Source organism: Zea mays, chromosome 8 (assembly GCF_902167145.1).
Source record: "Zea mays cultivar B73 chromosome 8, Zm-B73-REFERENCE-NAM-5.0, whole genome shotgun sequence".
NCBI lineage: Eukaryota > Viridiplantae > Streptophyta > Magnoliopsida > Poales > Poaceae > Zea > Zea mays.
In genome coordinates this window covers 112,902,994-112,923,588 of record NC_050103.1, presented here as the reverse complement: position 1 = coordinate 112,923,588, position 20,595 = coordinate 112,902,994, and the positions used below count along the sequence as shown (strand labels likewise).

The following is a 20,595-nucleotide window of genomic DNA, read 5'->3' as shown; positions in this document are numbered from 1 at the left end:
AAAAAGAAAGGGGCTCCACTTACTTGGGGCCCTGGACCTTCCAACGACCCTGGAAGCGGGGCGACCGCTGTTTCTGTTGCTGATGCTATTGCTGCTGCTGCTGGTGGTACTCCTAGGGGAGACCATCCCCAGGTGCTGTTGGCGGCGGCGAGCCCGACGGTGGTGGTGGTTGTGGTGGCGGCGGACCCGATGGCTGTGGTGGCGGAGGACTGGCGCGCCTCTGCGCGCCCTAGGCCTGGGAGCTGGACTCCTCGGCCCTGCCAGCGGTCCTCTGACGCTTTTGGGAGTCGGCCTCCTCGGCCCCAACGAGGGGTCAACGATCCGTCGGCGCGACGTAGCCGACGTCTCCTCTCCTACTCCAACGTCTCAGCGCCGCCTGGGGTGGAGGAGCTACTTGCAGGCCCTTTGCCCTTGTCCAAGGGGCGAGGGGCCGCAACGGGGACATGAGAAGCTTCGATGGGGGCGCTGGGGGCCATGCCGGCAGTCTGGGGGCCTCCAACCGGCACATTGGAGATCTGGATCTCGCGATGAGGGTCCCTGCCACCGGTCTGGCGAACCACGACGCCGCGCTCGTCGAGGGTCGGCAGCGTGGCCAAATTCACCGACCTCAACCCTGCGTCTTCGCAGAGCGCATGGATGCCCTCGGGGAGGATTAGAGACTCGGGGACGACGGACTCACCAGTAATCCCCTTCACCAGAACCTCCAGTTCCTCCCAGGACAGGTCGGTCCCCAGCCCGCGCTGGATCCAGCCGATGTCGTTTGGGCCGGTGAACCAGCAACATAGACGCGCCCTCAGCTGCAGCGGTGCGATCCGGCACTTCAGGAAATCACCGACCACGTGCATCGACGTCAGGCCGCCCGCCGCCAAGCTCTTGATCCTGTCCAGTACGAGCTGGAGCTCCGGCGCCAGGGATGGCTTGGTCCTCCACTGCTTCCGGTCGAGTCTAGGTCCGTCGTTCGGTAGGGCGAGGCGGTCGTTGGCCTCCGCGCTAGCGATCACCCAGTCGCCATGCCAGTTCTCCCACCTTGCGCCGGCAAGGGAGGGGATGTAGGCGCCAGCCGAATCCGGCCTTGTCTAGAAGTAGTAGGTGCCAAGGTGGTCCTTTGCCTTCCCCGACTTCACTAGCACAAAGAAATGCGGAAGAGAGAGGTGCAGGGCGCCACCCCCATGAACATCTCGCACAGGTGGGCGAAGATGGCCGCCTGGAGGATGGAGTGGGGGTGAGGTGCTGAAGCTGGAGGCTGAACTCCAACAACATCAGGAAGCAAGGCGAGATTGGCAGCGCCAACCCACAGGAGATGTAGGAGGTGAACAAAACGAACTCCCCGGCGAGGAGGTCGCCGAGGGGGACGGCACCAGCGCGGATCCTCCCGGCGAGCGCTGGCGCACCCCATCCAAGCAAGTTGTGCACCACATCGAGCGTCGCCTCGGTCTGGAAGCGGTCGGGTTGGCCAAGCGAAGCCATGGCGTCGGCGGTGGCACAGGTGTGGAGCAGGAGAGCACGAATGCAAAGCGGCACAGAAAGCTCGAAAGGCGAAAGGGCGTAGCAAGAAAGAGAGAATGCGAAAGAGTAACTGCTGCATGCGGGGAGAATCCCTTTTCAAGGAAGACTCTCCCGCTCGCGCCCATCTCGCCCCGCGTGCACCAAAGCGACCCAGCCTCTGACACGGGGACCCAGGGCCACAAGTCATACAGCTGGTGTGCGGGTCTCCGAGTACTGAGAAGGCGAACCGCCACGCGAGAAGCGAACTGCCGCCCGCGGTATTGCGCCTCTCCATCTTCACCGGAAGCAACGACCCAGTCTCTAACACGGGGGGCCGGGCCCACGAGCCATACTCCCTGGGCGTCGGTTTCTGAGTACAGAAAGAGCGAACCGTCACTCGCGCCAGTACTGCGCCTCCTCGGGGCCGTCGCAGAAGACGGAGAAGGTAATTTTTTTCAAACCAATGCAGCGGTATCGAGGCGCCTCGCGCATGGCCCGGCGAGACCATCATGCGTGGGGGCCACGGGTCAGTCAGCCGCGGGGACAGACGTGGCAGTTGGCGTGTCCGAAGGCGGACTGGCAGTGAGTACATCAGCAAACGCACGAAAGCGGTGCGCCAATCGCCAGTCAAGCTTTGGCCCCACCTGCAGGCTCATATCCTCCCCTGAGGCGGTCCTGGGGGCCACTGTCAGTACCCTAGAACAGGGGTACCCCTTACTATAGTGAGAAGGCACGGTGCCCACGCGACTATCTCTAGTCGCGTGGTAAACAGCACCCGACCCCACCACGTGGACGGCTCCGGGGCCGCCACGTGGCCGGAAAAGATGATATACTCTAGGATATCAACAGTGGGTATAGACCCCCATGGGAAAGTGTCGGACCCCCGTACGTACGAACCGGACCTCCGGGTAAGGTCCCGAACCTCCACGGGCGTGCCCGGAACCATGGAACGGGTCTCGGACCCCCCTGTGCAGGGTCCGGGCCACTCACAGCAAGGTCCCGGGATTCCGGGATAAAGAGTACCCAGGCCTTGATCAAGGTCAGGCGGGGTCCGGAGCCGACACGTGTCCGGACCATACCGCGTACGCTTCCGCTCCCCGCTCAGGCAGAGACCCGATGCTGCCACGTGGCCTACTACCCGTGACGTGAGCCAGTGGGTGGAGCCTGACGTAAGGCCTCTGGGCCGCGCGGCGCTGCATTTATTGCGGATAGGGCGCGCCACCTGTCTATTCCACTGATAGGCGATGTGCTGCCTCGGCATTAAATGTGCCCTGTCCACTCCGCTGACGGACAGCGACCAGACCATTTTGCAGGCGGCGTGCTTGTCCATTCCGTTGGCAGATAGTACGCCCGTGCTGCGGAGTGCACTGTGCTCATCATCACTCATACGTTGCCAGGGAAGCTTCCGCTGCACGCCAATGCTACGCAGACCGCATATATTAGGGCGCAAGGAGATTGCACTGGGGACTAGCATTAGTTGCTCCAAGTATTACATCCGTTATGTTCCTGGGCCCGCATGTCGGGGCTCAGCACCCTTGTACGTGCCCCCCTTGAGCTATAAAAGGGGAGGCACGAGACGTTACAAGGTAGACACACTTAGACTCTCAGACTCACAAGTTCATACAAGCTCTTAAGCTCAATACATCACACAGTGGAGTAGGGTATTACGCTCCGGCGGCCCGAACCACTCTAAATCCTTGTGTATTCTTGTGTTCTTCCCGTTTCCACCTAACAGGCAAAACGCTTAGGCCCCTCCTCATCTTAGGATTTAGGGCGGGTGCGTTCCACCACCCGGCCAGAGATTTCCTCTCCGACAAACTTATAGTTAAACTTTAGAAAATGGTGGAATATTAAATTTCAAATTAAATAATCTATTCTATTAATTAAAATTTAATTACTCCAAAATAAAGGCATCCAAATGGTCCTGGTCTTGATTGGGAGAAGAGTATTGAAGTGGATTGAGATGATTACTATCGTTCAGAGGCAGACGTAAGGGGGGTAAAGTAGGCCATGCCCCCCCCCCCCCCCAAATTTTGAACTATTTATAGTATAGTTTAGTGTAAAAATGTATGTTGGGCCAAAATAAATTGAGTCTTTACGCTCGTTAGCTAACTGCATTTGAGGCCTGAGTTTGAGCCTTTGAGGGATTGAGGCCTGTTAGCTTTGCTGCTTTGGCCGCCGGCCGCCGCTTAGTTTGCCATGGTTTCTAGGAGCAGAATCTATCGCCACTCAGTTTCGCAGACGCCCACCGCTGCCACTGCTGTCCCCATCTAGCGTGCTGTCCGGCACTCCGGCTGTCGACTTTTGTCCCCGTGAGGCCGTGACCCGTCCACGGTCCACTTCCTGTTCATGGCCGCTGTCCCGGTGGACGATCTGAACTCTGAAGAAGCCAAGAAGATAAGCAGGCAAGCAGCCTGTCCACTTCCTGTTCCTGGCCGTTGGCCCGGTGGACGATCTGAAGAACAGAAGAAGCCAAGAAGATAAGCAGGCAAGCAGCCAGGAAGGTAAGCACTTAGGCACTTAGCACTAAACAGACAAGCGTATAAGTAGATTTGCAATCTTGTATGACTAATAAATGGATTAGATAAATTTATAAATAGTTGATATGTTGATGATTATTACTCCTCTTTGTTTAGATAAATGAGGATATTTTTCAGCCACTTTCAAGGGGTTCCGCAATTGGTGGCCAGGATAATAATAATGTCAATGATATGCCAACTGCACAAACAAGAATTTCAGATCAGTCAAATGTTGGAAGGGCATTTAATCCAGATGAAATAGTTGCAGATCCAGCATTAAGAAGACAAATTGATGAGTATGATATAAATGTCCAAGATAAAGTGAGAAGGTCATATATTTTTAAAGGTCCATGCCAACCAAGAGGTTTAGATTTTCCTCGCAGACAATATGGCCAGAGATCAAGACATTTTCAAGAACAATGGTATGAAAATTATGATTGGTTGGAGTACAGTGAGTCAAAGGATGCATCCTATTGCTTTTATTGCTTTCTTTTTAAGAAACTAGTAAAGGGTGATAAATATGAATCTTTCACCAAAGTTGGGTACAATAATTAGAAAGATGCGGTTGAAAAGTTTAAAGTTCATGTGGGTGGTGTTAATAGTATCCACAACAATGTTAGATTGCATTTTGATGATTTTAGTCCTTCTGGATCATCATGGCTTATCTATATCCAAGATTAGAGGACAAGGATATGATGGTGCATCAAATATGAGAGGTGAATTTAATGGCTTGAAAAAAGATTATGGATCTTAGTCCACATGCTTATTATGTTCACTGTTTTGCACATCAACTACAACTTGTGGTGGTTTCTGTTGCTAGTAGTGCTTGTTGTCAATCCGTTCATGACTTTTTAGTACATTCAATTAATTGTAAGCACCACAAGCTCATATTGCAAGAGAAGGGGTGCCCTAAGGGAAAAAGAACATGAAGTATTATAGAAAAACTTGAAAGAGGCGAATTTATTACTGGAAAGGGTCTTCATCAAGCAACCAATCTTGCTAGACCCGGTGACACAAGATGGGGTTCACATTATTTAACCTTGCTTCGTTTAGAAACAATGTGGGAGTCAGTATTGCATGTTCTTGCTATTGTCCATGAAGATGGTCGTGTACCAACACAAGCACCAGGGTTGATAGAAAAAATGGAGAGTTTCAAATTTGCTTTCATTCTAAAATTGATGTTGAAAGTGCTTGCAATCACAAATGAGCTCTCTCAAATGTTGCAAAGAAAGAGTGTTGATATTGTTCTTGCCATGGAGTTACTTGATGTTGTTAAAGCCCGAATGGCTATGATGAGGATAGATAGTGGTTGGGAGTCATTCTTTGAAGATGTGAATGAATTTTGTGCTAATAAGGGTATTCATGTGGTAGACATGGATGCAGAAGTACCTATTAGAGGTCGATCAAGGCGAGATGGATCCACAGTCACAAATCTTCACTACTACCGCACCGAGATATTTTTTGTTATTCTTGATAAAATCAATACAGAGTTGTGTCATCGGTTCAGTGAAGTTTCAAGTGAGTTGCTAGTTGGTTTTGCTTGCCTTGATCCAAAGAAGTCATTTTCTATGTTCAATTTGGAGAAGCTTGTTAAGCTTGCTAAGTTATATGATCAAGATTTCATAGTTGTTGATCGTGCAATGTTAAGAGAGCAACTCGAGACATATATTATTCATGTAAGAAGACATGTTTCAAGTGAGTTGCTAGTTGGTTTTGCTTGCCTTGATCCAAAGAAGTCATTTTCTATGTTCAATTTGGAGAAGCTTGTTAAGCTTGCTAAGTTATATGATCAAGATTTCATAGTTGTTGATCGTGCAATGTTAAGAGAGCAACTCGAGACATATATTGTTCATGTAAGAAGACATGCTGCTTTTAGTACTTGTGAAGATATTACATCTCTTTCTATTAAGATGGTTCATATTGGAAATCCATTGATGATGAGCTTATTATTCGACGATTTCAACGTCTCAAAACTAGAAGGATGCAATTGTCTCGGTCAACAAGAACTTAACGTATGTTTGTTTTTTTATTTATATGGTTTTTTCTTTGAATTTGTATTATGTATTGATATAAAACTTGAATTTTATGCGACAGTAGTTGTTTACGGTGTGACTTGATTTTATCATGTGATTTTTTGGCCCACCCTGAGTTCTTGTCATGCGTCCGTCACTGCTATCGTTTACTATTCAAAATGGCTTGTTTGGGATTAAGAATATTGCAGGGGATTAAGGGGACTAGAATTCCTTACTATTTAATTTTAAACTTACCAAAAGTTCACTTAGATTTAGGAAAATAAGTAAAGAATTTGTGTAATATCTTGATTGTTGTCCCGATGCCGCATACGGGTATTAGTCTAGTAAATAAAAATATTATAATTCCTATGGTAACAAATAAATATATGTCACAACAAATCCAATAATATTTATTTGATAATATAAATATTATTTTTTAAATTTATAGTGAGTTAAACTTTAGATCTTTTAAATTGATATTGTTCTAAAATTATTATTTGACGGCGCACCCCTTCCTAGTCTCCGATCCCCGTTCCCGTTCCCGTTCCTATTCCCGGGAGGAGACGGTGTCGTCTGTCTCTCGCCGTTCTCGTTCGTGCCAATCCAGGCGAAACAAACGGCGTGACGAGAGCGGCAGAGCGTCAGCGTCCCCCCGCGGCCACCGTACCGCATCGTCGTCGTCCCCAGCCAACCCAACCCAGCGCACCCCAAACGAATCCAGCCCCACCTCAGCCGCGGCGCGGACCTCGGAATCTCAGCGCCGGTGTGCTCACGGCACCGCAGGGCGCGGCGTGGCCATGGACATGGACAGGGACAGCGTGGAGTGCCTCTCCCTCCCAGACGCTGCCATGGACGTGGACAACGTCGACGGCCACCCGCACCACGGCCATCTCGGTCTCCCGCTCCACCCCGCCCACCTCCCATCCTCTGGTGCCGGGCGCGCGTTCCCCAAGGTGAATGCCGGGGGCGGCGGAGCGGGCCCGGCTGTAGCGGGAGCGGCGGGCGCAGCAGGAGCAGGCGGAGGGCCGCCGGCGACCAGCGTGCACGAGCTGCTCGAGTGCCCCGTCTGCACTAACTCCATGTTCCCGCCCATCCATCAGGTTGGTGCCGTGCTCCCAGTGCACCGATTTCAGATAGGGTTGCGTGCGGATTTGGGGATCTCGGTGGGGGGAAGGCCAGGATCTTTACAGAGGAATCGAATTAAATTGACTTATTCTTGGCGGATTTTACTCTTCCGAAGGGCTGATTTGGTCGACAGAGAATAGCGAGAGGATTACTCCCCATAGATCCCTCTATTTCCCTGCCACCAAACCAGCCCGAATGGGTAATTTGCTCCCTGTTGACCGAGTCATTTAGCTTCGAATTAATTGTAATTAGAATGTCTAATTGGGTGCGTTTGGATTACTCGTCTGTAAAACCATCCGCGAATTGGGCCTTCGTTGTCAGACGATTTGGTCAGTTCTGCGTTAGATAATTAGATTTCAGATGAATCGTGTATTTCGCTATGCATCTGAGTTGGACGCGTTTTGGTACACGGAGTCTCCGCTTGTCCTAGCCGGTCTATTTGGATTTTTCGAGGATACAAATATTGCATTTGTTCTTTTCGCTATCTGCAAATGGTTTGGAATAGTGAGAAACAAACTGTCAAGATGCTTATTTGTTTCTTCTCGGTCTCATTTTATATTGTTTGTTAATCTAGTCTACCTAGGAAATGCAGTACTACTTCTGAACCGAAATGATCTCGACCATGATCCACTGCCTTATAATTGTTGAAAACGCGAAAGAGGCTCTAGCTGAGTTGGTTAGTTGGTTTGAGTAGCACTTCTCAGGTTCTGGGTTTGACTCTCCGTGCTGGGTTTGACTCTGCGTGCGAGCGAATTTTAGGTTGTGGTTAAAAAAATACTCTCGCCTGTCACACGCCAAAACACAGGCCTAAGGCCGGTCGCGGTCGTTTTTCACATGGGCTATGATGTTGCTGTGTATGGGTGGAGCAGGGGTTTGGGAGTTTTCTCGACCTGCGTGAAAATGTCTTCTTCTTAATATAATGACCGGTGATGGTCTTACTCCGCAGGTCGAGTTTTTATAATTGTTGAAAACATAGAGTATTCACTTTGTTGGAGCACGAGATTAACTGGAAGAGAATAGTATACTTTTCCCAGAGAACCCAAATGTCTGGAAAAGAACAGTATACTTCTTAATATGATGTGCTCGGCCTTGATTTTATTTAATATTCTCTTGTTAAACTGCTTTTATTTTCCATTTTTTAGTTTTTATAAAATGTGCTTGTTTTGGATGAACATGCTGATGTAAGTTTGTAGCCACTTTTTTCTCTCTTTCTAGTTATCTCCATTGAGTCCAGTGGTCAAGAAATATGCTGAGCTAATGAAAGGGGTATAAGTTTTCCTTTATTCTGTGACTGATTTTTTGTTGTCTATAGTAGGAATTTGTGAACAGGGTTTATATCTTATGACATATAACTAAGCTCATAAGTGTTTCAAAATCTACAGCTGCTTTGCTTGAGATGGTTTTGGAGTAATAATTGTTTTAGTGTATGTGGTACTAGCATGTAATTTCAGGTAGACGCGCATATCTGTTGTGCTAGAATGTTGACCCATGATGTTCCTTTTGTTTATTTTCGTTTACTCCCATTGCTTGTTTCTTCTGGACTGGATTTAATCTGACTGTTGTTTTTTTGTGTGTTTTTGGTTCGGCTTTGTCTCTGTTTTTTGTAAGGTGGATTGATCTTTTTTCATTTCTTATATAATGATGGGCAGCTCTCCTGTGAAAATTTGAAGAAAAAGGTATTCATGGCAAGTGAAGAAGTAAACTCAGCCTAAATGCAAACATAGGCACTTTCAAACTCTTAAACCAATGCAAGAATACCCTATTGGCACTAGAAAGAACAACATGATTTGATTTGGATGTCGCTAGTGGGCACCACAGTCTTGGTTTGTCATCCCAATCATGGAAAATCTCCAAAAAAAGAATATTTTTACCATTTGTATTATACATGAACGATGGCAAAAAGGGGAACCAGGTGGTTTGGTCTTTCCTGCATTGCAGTTCATATGAGAATATACTAAAACTTATTATTTTTCTGAATTGGGTGCCACATTATGATGTACTTTGCACAGTTTTTAGAGTTTGAGGGTTCCATGTAGCTGTTTTGAAGTTGATGCTTGATTTAACAAACTTCCTCTGGAGATAAGGTGGCTTCAGATCTTGGATTGGCTTGTTAGGAGCCTATCCCTGCATGGAAAATAAGGTGAAATCCTTTTTGGATCAAGAGGAAGTTTATCTTTCCACCTCACCCATGTATCCTTCCCCTCGTTGATTTTTTTGCTTTCCTTTTCTTTTTCAAATACTTCTGGGACCAGGGATCACTAAACAGTTCCCTCTTTGTGTTAAACTTAATAATCTTTAGTTATGCACTGATGCACTCATAAGTGTTAATGATACACAATGTGAATTTTGTAATCAAACTGAGTTCTAGTTAGCAAGCCAGGCAGTGGGCTGGCACCTGGGCGTGTTTGGATGGCAGCCTCTCAGGCAGCTGCCTGGCGGGCGAATGATTCTGTACACAGGCAGATGAAATCGGACGCCTGGTGTTGCTGCCTGCCGCCTGGGCCAGGCAAGAATGTGCCGCCACCATCCAAACACGTCCAGAGTCTACTGGGCAGGCTGGGAGGTGATTAAGTTCCACCTAGGCAGCCATCTTAGAGCAGTTTTCCTATTACTTTGATCTGTGCAATTTCTTTGAGGACTATCCACATGTTCTGAGGAAACATGCAATTTTTTCTAATGCTAGAATCATATATAATACAGTAGACAAATGAATATGGTTCCATTCTGTGGTTCGGTAAAGCCTATTTATCAACTACATTCCTTTCAGAAATGTAGAATACTTCCATAGTTGATTGTTGGATTTTTGTTTTTTTAACAGTGTCAAAATGGACATACTTTGTGTTCGACATGCAAGGCCAGGGTGCACAACCGGTGCCCTACATGCAGACAAGAGCTTGGTGATATCAGGTGCTTAGCATTGGAAAAAGTAGCAGAGTCACTTGAGCTTCCATGTAAGTACTGCTCTTTAGGTTGCCCAGAGATCTTCCCGTACTACAGCAAGATAAAGCATGAAGCACAGTGCAGCTTCAGGCCATATAACTGCCCCTATGCTGGCTCTGAATGTGCTGTGGCTGGTGATATTCCATTCCTTGTTGCACATTTGAGGGATGATCACAAAGTTGATATGCACAGTGGCTGCACGTTCAACCATAGATACGTCAAATCCAACCCGCGAGAGGTTGAAAATGCCACCTGGATGCTAACAGTAAGATTAAACTAGCTCTGAATTATTCTTTATCTGCTGCTCCATCTATTTTCATATGTGTGGTGTATGAACTAATTACTGGTCCTAAACATCATATATTTAAAAGTGGAGGGATTATCTATTTCCTATTGCTGATCTTGTGATCCATGTTTACAAGTAAAATATGTGTATTGTCAAGTAATTTGACTGGTTGAATGTTGCTTTTCGGTTCAGGTATTCCATTGTTTTGGGCAGTACTTCTGCCTGCACTTCGAGGCATTCCAGCTCGGAATGGCTCCAGTCTATATGGCTTTCCTCCGATTCATGGGTGATGAGAATGAAGCAAGGAACTATACATATAGCCTAGAGGTTGGTGGTAATGGGAGGAAAATGGTATGGGAAGGTACTCCTAGAAGCATCCGTGACAGCCACCGCAAGGTCCGTGACAGCCATGATGGCCTCATCATCCAGAGGAATATGGCGCTGTTCTTCTCTGGTGGTGACAGGAAGGAGCTGAAGCTGAGGGTGACTGGGCGGATCTGGAAAGAGCAGACGAACCCCGATGGAGCCTGCATTCCTAACCTTTGCAGCTGAGCAAGGGAGACGATTGAAAAGAAGAAGAAAAAAAAGAAAGAAAATATTGTGTTATTTGGCTGGCTTTTTTAAAAAATTGTCATGCTATGTTTTCATTATAGCCTGCTGTTAAAATATTGTACCAGTATGTAGGGTGTAAAATGCTCTTGTAAAGTAATTGTGTATATCGAATTCATTTACAAGTTGTACCACCAATCCCTGTGTTATGTTGATGTGTTGTTTGAGTTCCGTTGTGGATGTATTGGGCTCAAGAAGTGCCTAATGTTCATGTTTATTTGATAGACTGAATGTTACCTTTTTTTTTCTCGAACGCGCTGTGCCCCATTATATATTAAACAGAAAAGGGGTGGTCTAAAAAGACCAATAGTGACGACTATAGCAAAATTCTGTTTCCAATCAACTATGCTGTTAAAATAGTGGCAATATACTAGTAACAAGTATGTGTCTGTTTGGTTTTGGTTTAACCATGACTTGTGAAAAAAACTACAATTATTTGACTAAAATAACTGTGATAAACTTATCCTGTTCTCTCTTGAGTTGTGAAACATCTTTCTATTTTCACCTATTTAAAAGACATAATAGGCTCTGAAAAGTTTTTAGCGGCTTTTAGGAATTCAATTTTCACCTGATGTTCGTGTTCTACTTTCTTGCATCAGAAGCTTCTTAGCCTATCTACAACAACTTATTCATCTATATCTTTAATTTAAACTTCACTGTATAAATAGTGCAACCTATAACTCTATAATGTAAAATATTATTTTGTATAGCTATATAAACGCCTTAGAAAATGTCACCCTAAGGCCACATACACGATCTGCTGGTCATAGCCGTAGAAACTGTAACCCCCTGTTTAATATAGGGTTTGGTTGGGAAAAAAAATTGTTTGCAAACACGTCCCGTATTGTCTCTCACTGCTTTCCTTCGTTAGCGGGTGATGTACTCACCTTTGATGTAGTACTTTGAACTGGTTATGTATCAATTAGTAGTGACCCTGTGATGTAGTCCTTTGAACTGGTTATATATCAATCAGTAATGGTTATGAAGTTATCCCAAGGTAATTTTTTTTGGTACAAAAAAGCTAAATGGTTAGCTGCAGCTATCTTCGGCTATGGCTGCGCTTAACTGTCAGAAGATCCTAAGAGGCTTAGGTTTGAAACCTTGCCTTGATGGCGAGGCTGTTACTTGAGCTCAATTATGATGCCTAGTACAATAGCAATTTGAGCTCAGAATATGCTGGGCCGAATCACCCACAAAGAGAGCATCTCAACTTGAAGTTTGCAAGAACAGTCTCATCTCTATCTTGGAATAGCATGTCAACATACATTCTGGAGTGCAATGCAAGAGCATTTTCCACTTGCAAAAGACATGAAAACGGAATGCAGTGCATTTTCCACTATGTTTGGTTGACATAAGCAATCAATATTGAAATTGGAACAAGAACCACCATCTCAAGAACCAAACCTTTGTTTGGTCCGGACTCTGACTATGAAATCTATACCAGTGATAATCTACAACAAGAACACGCCAGCCGCAAAATCTAGTAAATCAGACAAGCATAAAGAAGTACAACAAATCTTGAGAACCGTAGAGACTAATCTAATTTACAAATAGAACAGCCTTATCTTACAATTTAACGGATGACTGAACTGAAGCCTGAACCGAATTCATCAAGAGTTTTAATTTGATGTGGAGAGCAGGGCCTACCGACCAGGCTGACAGAGCGATGAGATTGTCAGATCTTGGCTGGGTGGTGGAGGCCAGGGCCAGCATTAGTGAGCTCGGCCGACGGTCAGCATCGGAAGCCGAGCACGCGGCCGTCGGCCGGCGAGACGCCAATGCGGCACACCTTGGCCGCCTCGACGTGGTGGGTTAACACCTTGAGAACGGTGACCTTGCCCTTGACCCGCAGCAGCGAGTCCACCTCCATCACCGGCGGCTGCACTAGAGCCGCAGTGACGTGCGGGGACGGGCCGGACGCCGGGACGGAGATGGTGGTCGGCTGCGCGGCGGCGCCCGTGGCCGAGACGGCGAAGGCGGGGACGGTGAAGCTGGTGGCCATGTACTGCGTGCGGCCGCCGTCGATCTGGCCTGCCGGGATGTACATGGAGCCGACCTCGCCGCCGGCGTAGGCGACGTGGAGGGAGCTGTCGTAGTGCGTGAGCGGGGACCGGTTGGGGTTGCGCACGGAAGCCAGCTGCTGGAAGGTGAAGGCGACGGTGCCGTTGGCCACGGCGAAAGCGGGGAGCTGCACGGCCGTCACGGCGATGGCCGGCGCGCGCGGGCGGAAGAACACGAACAGCAGCACCGCCGCGACGCAGGCGGCTAGGAGGAGGAAGAGGACCGCCAAGATGCAAGACGCCGCGGGTGAGGAGGAGGAGCGGCGGCCGGCGCCCGCGGCGGCATAGTGCTGCGGCGGCAGCCCCGGCGCTGATCTGGCCATGGCGGCCGGCCGGGCGAGTGAATCTTGCTTTGGTGGGCGAGCAGAGGAGACAGTGGACGAGGAGAGCAGGGTGGAAGGAATAGGAATTAGGAGGTCACTGTACTGCGCACACGCGCTCTATCGAGCGGGGCCCACGGGTTTTTGTACCCGGTGGACATGGATACGGGTTGAAAAACTCACCCGTGGATCCTATCGGGTCGGGTACCCGAAATACGTCGGATAGGGTACGGATAGTATATTTTACCCATGGATATCCACTGGATACCCGAAATATTAATTCACAATTTTACATGTTGTGTTTTTGGCCCATGAAGCAAAGAAAAAAAGCTCAAGGCAGTGAACCGGCTAACCCTAAGTCCCTAAGTTCCCGGCCTCCCATCTCGCCATTCTATATTTTACTAAATTTCTATTTGAATAACTATATGATCTGTCAGTTTGTTAGGATGGCATGCAATCTGAAACCATTGATCCATGAACTTGTTGGTTGCTACTACGAAGTTGCTGCCTGCCTGCTACTACATGAACATCATGGACTTCCTGTCATTGTGGTGTTTCTTATATTTGTGTTGTGTGAACTATGATTTGTGAACTGGACATGTACTATGATTTGTGAACTGAATGTGTACTATGATTTGTGAACTGTACTATGGTATGTGAACTGGACGTGTACTAGTCATGAACTTGAATGTGTACTATGATTTGTGAACTGTACTATGGTATGTGAACTGGACGTGTACTAGTCATGAACTGTACTATGATTTGTAAATTGGTGATGTTGCTTATCAATTTCACATGTTGTGATGGTGTTCATTAACTCCCATCTGTCATAAATTGTGTTGCTCATCAATTTACATGTAGATTTATATTTTATAGTAGCATATCCACCGTATACCCGATACCCGACGGATACCCGGTGGATACGGGTACGGGTCCATTTTTTTACCCGATTGACTTGGTGGATATGGATATTTGTATAAGGACCGGGTATGATATCGGGTCGGGTATTATCATACCCGAACACAACCCGACCCGCTGCCATCCCTACGCGCGAGTCTCTCGAGGGACTCGGTTTACTGTCTTCGACCATTAGACCAACTCCAGCAACACTCCCCATCCCACTCCACATCCGTATTATACACGCTCTGAGTCACTATTTCGCTCTCCAGCAGCCTCCGCATCCGTCTCCGCAAAACAGACGCCGTGTACCTGCACTCCCCTTTTCCACGGTTTCTCTCTCCTCTCCGCAGAAGACTGCATGCGCCACCTCCTGCTCGCGGGCCCCAGCTGTCATAGACTGTATGCGGAGTGCAAATACGGAGTCTGCTGGAAACGGGGACGGATACGGAGAGGAGAGAGAAACTGTTGGCCGTGCTAAATACGGATACGGAGAGGGAGTCTGCTGGAGTTGGTCTTAGGCATTTAGGCTCCCTAGGTCCCTCTTCTAATTCTTACTTTATAAATCATCTTAAAAATTTATTGCCCTATATTTTATTACACTTCAGTAGCATCATTTATATCCCATCATTTATACATTAAATACATTATTTATAATAAAACTATATTTTACTCTAAATTTTTATACATATATATTTATCATATCATTAAATCTCTACTACTCTAAAGCATTAGTTTTATTGGTTTCCACCGTCGTTTCTTTTGCAAAAAAAAGTTTCTATATTTTTTCAACGTCCACGTCCACCCGTTTCCACGATTATACAAAAGTAAGATAAAATTATGCACAAGTAGAGACTTAAACTTTAGTTGTTGGCTCCACAATCATACTCACCAAACCAACATAACACATAATTTTGTGTTTATTAAAACAAACTCATATGATATATAGAAACCGTAGCGATGCACAGACATTTGACTAGTGTCTTATACATATTTTAGTGTTGCTTAATCCGTTATTTAAAGTATAAAAATAGATAGAGAAAAGAAAAATAATAATATCTATGTATCAAGAATGGAGGAACATTTTTATATCTAGAGGCGGTTTAGATCTATTCATTATGAAGGATTTGAAATTTACTTAATAAATCACTACAGTAAACGGAGAAACGTCCGACGGCCAAAACCGTCGGACATTAGAATTAAACCGTCGGAAATAGCTTATCTCCGACGGCAAAGACTTATCTCCGACGGCTTTAAGCCGTCGGAGATAACTCGTCGGAAATAATGCAATGTCCGACGGCAGCCGTCGGACATAGCCTATCTCCGACGGCTGCTAGAGCCCATCGGAAATAATAAATCTCAACCGTTTTACCGGTCAGTCAGTGGGCCCCACAAGCTTAAGTCCGACGGCCCAGCGATAAGCCGTCGGACATAAGGTTAGGTTATGTCCGACGGTATTTAATGCCGTCGGAGATAAGTCAAGGTTATGTCCGACGGCTACCACTAGGCCGTCGGACATAACAAATTACAGAATTTACACAAAATTCTGTTTTTTAAAAAATCTGACATTTACAAAACAAAAACAGATTCATGCACATATACACATTCACATTCACAATCACAAATATACACATTCTAATAAGTATTCACAATCACAAATATTCTCACATAAATATTAACATTCACAAATTTAACATCAACATATAGGTTCGACCAACATATAGGTTCGACGGTTGTTGCAAACTGAAATTGTGTCTCACAAACAAGTGTTGCAAAGTGTTTCATAAATAAACATCACGACACATCAATCATATCCATCGTCTGGATGGTTCGAGTAGCCACCTCCTCCGGCTGGACTCTGCGTGTTGAAAAGGTTGTTCACCCACGAATGTGTTGTGTCGTCTTGACCAGACCCATCTCCAGGTGCGGCAACTGAAGCGGGTGGTGTCTGAAATCCCTATAACACAAGCACATGAAATAGTAACCACTCAGTTGTTCATTTAAACACATAAGACATCTATGAACATGTCACACACGCATATGTGTACATACCATAGGGAATTGTGACGGAGGCGGAGGCGGAGGTGGAGGCGCCAACATTGGCATTGGCAGTGCAAAGTCCGGAGGCGGCATCCCATATGTCGGCATCGGGACGCCCGCTTGTTGGGCTAGTTGCTACAAATTATATACAAGTCATTGTTGAACAAACAAGACACACATCAAGTGTTTTGCAAAATAAGCTACAAAATGTTACTTCAACGTACCGAGAGAAGAGCTTGATTTTGGGCCTGGAGGCTTGCATAATACTCGTCCCTCTTCTTCTGGTACTCGGCTTGTTGTCTCTGGTATTCAGATTGTTGCCTCTGGTACTCCAATTGATCCCTCAAGACTGATTGATGGTACTCTGCCTGTTGACGCAACACCGCAAGCTCTATCTCATGGGCTGCTGATCGTGAACGAGACGACTGTGAAGACGACGATGTGGATTGTCGTCCATGGCGTCTCAGCTCTCTGGAATCAATCGTAGAATCAAAAATACCCAACCTACAAGAGTGAACCATGCACTTAGTATAGTAACTCATGCCTCAGTTGAATCGCAAGCATATGATGACAATTTTGAAAACCAAATCAAATAATCTCACCGTCCATGGGCTTGTCCTCCTGCACTAGCATATGCTGCCTGAGGGTCGATTGGCTGGCTCCTCCAATCGTACTCCTCCCCATGGCGTTGAACCATCTCCTGCCCATACGAAGCCTGGAGGCAAACAATATCAAATATAAGTGCATAACCCCTATGCCATTGCAAACAATATCAAACACATAATAGAGTATCAAAAACTCACTAGACGGTCGGTGGCCGTCTGAGTGCATAACACATCAGGATTCTGAGGATCAGAACCCCTATGGCCTTGCATATACACCTCCACATCCGTGGGCGTACGGCCGGATTTGACTTCCTGTACATAAAAGTTATATTGACACATTTCTATGTAATTCAAAGTTACGACAAACTGAGACTTACCATTCGCTTAGCCAAGCGCACATGACCATCACCGCCGTAGTTGTGGAACGACTCAGTTCCACGGTTTCCCCTGTTCCTTTCGGAAATGGCACAAAACTCAGGGGAACCCCACCATTTGCACAATGCCCGATAACCGTCTGATCGGGTGGCCATCCACGGCACCGACACCTACATGAAATTTTTTAAATAAAGCAAGCAAATACATGGCTTCGTGCGATATGAGAGGCAACAACCTGTTTACCTCTAGGTATTGCTCCTCCGTCAGGTAAATTGATGACCACTCGGCCTTTGTATTTGGCATCGGTCGATCATCAGCATTTGCTCTGTACCATGCCTTTATAGCCTGAATTCGTGCATAGTACATTGCATCTGCAACGACATCGTTCGCGTTATACTCAAACACGTAACGAGCGTTCATATCATATGATCCATCGTCCGGCAACTTGTACCGTTTCTGCAAAAACCATAGTGTTATCATAAAAGCAAACATATATGGAATAACTAAAATAGTATAAACAAGTCATACCCAGAATGCATCCCAAACTAGTGCCTGTGTGTTGCCAAACGTTCTACAGACACCATAGCGATAATGCTCCCAAGTGGTGGCCGGGACAGACTCGCCAGTAGGCAAAGTCACAAGACCAGGCCAGTGCAGACGAACAAGATTACCAAGAACCATGTTCACCTGCCTGTAGTGTCCTGTGCCTGTGAACGAGTCGTCGATCCAAGTCCTGCAAACAGAAATCAATGTAGAAATTAAAACATAACTTTCAATAACATTTAAGCAAAGATATGTCACTCACTTTCCACTAGGCTTTATCACAACCCGAGATTCGGGTGGAAGCTCTGGAGGTGGTCCAACAAAATGCAGCTTCCTCGTTCTCTTAACTCGAGAAGTTCCAGAACCAGCTGCAGAATCTCCACCAGCGTCGTCTCCAGCATCATCTCCCACATTATCTCCACCATCATCTTCATCATCATCTCTTGCATGATCCTCTACCACTGGTTCCTCAATTTCAGCATCCTATGAAACAAATAACTTACATCATACAATATTAAGTAACTCAAATAATGTAATTTAACAACTAACTTACATCTTGTGGAGGCAAATGTTCTGCCAGCGCTCTCCGTCTGCTCATGGTAGAACCTGTGCCCTGAAAAACTGAATCCTCACCCCTCGAGCTGCTCCTCGAGCTACTCCTCGACCCAAGCAAACTACGAGCTAAAGACTTCATTTTCTTTGACATCCTGTTTTAACAAAAACAAGTTAGTACATAAATCGACAATAAAATAATAAAATATGCAATAAAATCATAAAATATGCAATAAAATCATGATCCATACTCGTCAATCGTAATCGTAATCAAAATCAGGATCTAGTTGCTTTCGTCGATTTAATGGACGCCAAGTAGCTTTCTTCTTTCTCGTCACTCGTTTTCTTTTTGGAGGAACCTCTACATCATTTTGATCGCCTAATAAAGATTCTTCCAACATTTCAGTTTGTACATTAAACGTGCTTGTAAGTTCTTCGTCTTGGAAAATCTCAGCAGCCCCCACTTCCTGCTCGATTTGACTTTCAACATAACCAGCATCACCAGGAGCATATAGTCGTTCACGAGGATTAACTTTGTACACTACCCTCCAATCAACCAAACCGTTTTTCTTAGATGGATATGTCATATAATACACCTGCTCGCATTGGTGGGCAAGGATTATAGTGTCATGGCCTTTTAATCTATCGTTGTGTTTGACTTCCACCATGCCATATTGATTTTCTCGCGTTGTATTTGGAGAAAACCAATCACAATCGAAGAACACCACTTTGAGTTGTTTATCTCCAAAAAACTTGTACTCGATTATATCATTAATGACTCCATAATAATTAGTCACCTTCCCTTCATCGTCGACAGCTCTAGTTACAACTCCGGAGTTTGTCGTGGCTGCTAGAGGATGATCATCTTCGAACCTTGTGGAACGGAATCTAAAACCATTGACATCATACCGACCATAACGTCTGCCAGTTACTGCTCCTAGGGATAATTGTCGAAGGTCCGGGTGTATATTGTCATTTTTATCTACATAATCTCGAAACCAACACAAGAAATTAAGTCCCCCATCTTTTCCCTCTCGACGAATCTGGTCACGTTCACAGCCAGAGATGCAATTTTGAGAATCAAATTCCCTGTTAGTACAAGGAAACAAACCTTTTAGTATCACAACAAAAATTCTAGCGGCAATGACTAAAATAAAGTTTACACTTACAGGAGAAACTGACTCATCTCTTCCATGTTGTTATACATGTAGAGTAAAGCAGTCTTCCATTCGTCGTTGGTGAAACAGTATGTTGTGCTGGGTCCTACAGTTTTGCCCCTCCATTGAAAAATTTCAATATCACTAATAGGGGGCTCGTCGACATGATACCGCAACGTATGGGCATTGACATTGTGTTCCTCTGCAAAGTACAGGCCCGTGAACGATGCTATCTCTTTGTATTTGAATTCTTCAGCGATGCACCCTTCAACTCGTCTCTTATTACCAACCATTGCACGTAGCTTCTTTAGTGTCCTTTCGATGTGATACATCCATCTATATTGCACAGGACCTCCTACCTTAGCTTCGAATGGTAGGTGAACAAGTAGATGTTGCATCGGATTGAAGAAACCTGGTGGAAATATTTTTTCAAGTTTGCATACCAAAATCGGTATTTCTTGCTCAAGCTTCTCCATCATCTCTTTCTTTATTTCTTTGGCACAAAGATGTCTATAAAAGTAGCTTAGCTCCGCTAATGCTTTCCAGACATCATTTTTTACAAAACCACGAAACATAACAGGAAGGAGTCTTTCCATTATTATGTGGTAGTCATGACTCTTCAACCCAGAAAACTTGCCCGTCTTCAAATTCACAGACCTTCTAAAGCCCGCGGCGTAACCATCTGGGAACTTTAAGTTTTTCAACCATTTCATCAATTGTTTCTTCCTTTTAGGTTTAATACTGAAAGGAGCACGTGGCTTCTTCTGATTCTCTCCTATCTCCATAGTTGGTCTTCTACAGATTAAGGCCAAGTCTTTCCTTGCCTTAGGGTTGTCTTTTGTTTTGTCGGTGATATTCATGCAAGTGCTGATAATGCTTTCACCCATATTTCGTTCCTGGTGCATGACATCAATGTTATGCATTAGAATCAAGGCTTTCATATAAGGGAGTTCCCATAGACCACATTTGTGAGTCCAATTATGCTCGGTTCCATAACCTTCAAAACGATTTCCATGTTCGTTTAGTTTCAAATCATTAAGTCTCGCGAGAATCTCTGGACCACTTAGACG

The 20,595-nt window shown here is 45.8% G+C and overlaps 2 protein-coding genes across 2 annotated transcripts; one reads left to right on the top strand and one right to left on the bottom strand.

Annotated features, from left to right (window-relative positions):
- Positions 1-6,683: 6,683 nt before the first annotated feature.
- LOC100170241 (uncharacterized) lies at positions 6,684-11,114 on the top strand. The gene is made up of 3 exons (NM_001130122.2): positions 6,684-7,116; positions 9,960-10,346; positions 10,560-11,114. The coding sequence occupies exons 1-3, from the start codon at positions 6,814-6,816 to the stop codon at positions 10,917-10,919; spliced, it is 1,050 nt and encodes a 349-aa protein (NP_001123594.2). The 5' UTR covers positions 6,684-6,813; the 3' UTR covers positions 10,920-11,114.
- Positions 11,115-12,265: 1,151 nt separating this feature from the next.
- Positions 12,266-13,455, bottom strand: LOC103635707 (Glycine-rich protein family). Its single transcript, XM_008658093.4, has one exon. It carries the CDS (start codon positions 13,357-13,359, stop codon positions 12,709-12,711), a length of 651 nt encoding a protein of 216 aa, XP_008656315.1. The 5' UTR covers positions 13,360-13,455; the 3' UTR covers positions 12,266-12,708.
- Positions 13,456-20,595: the final 7,140 nt, after the last annotated feature.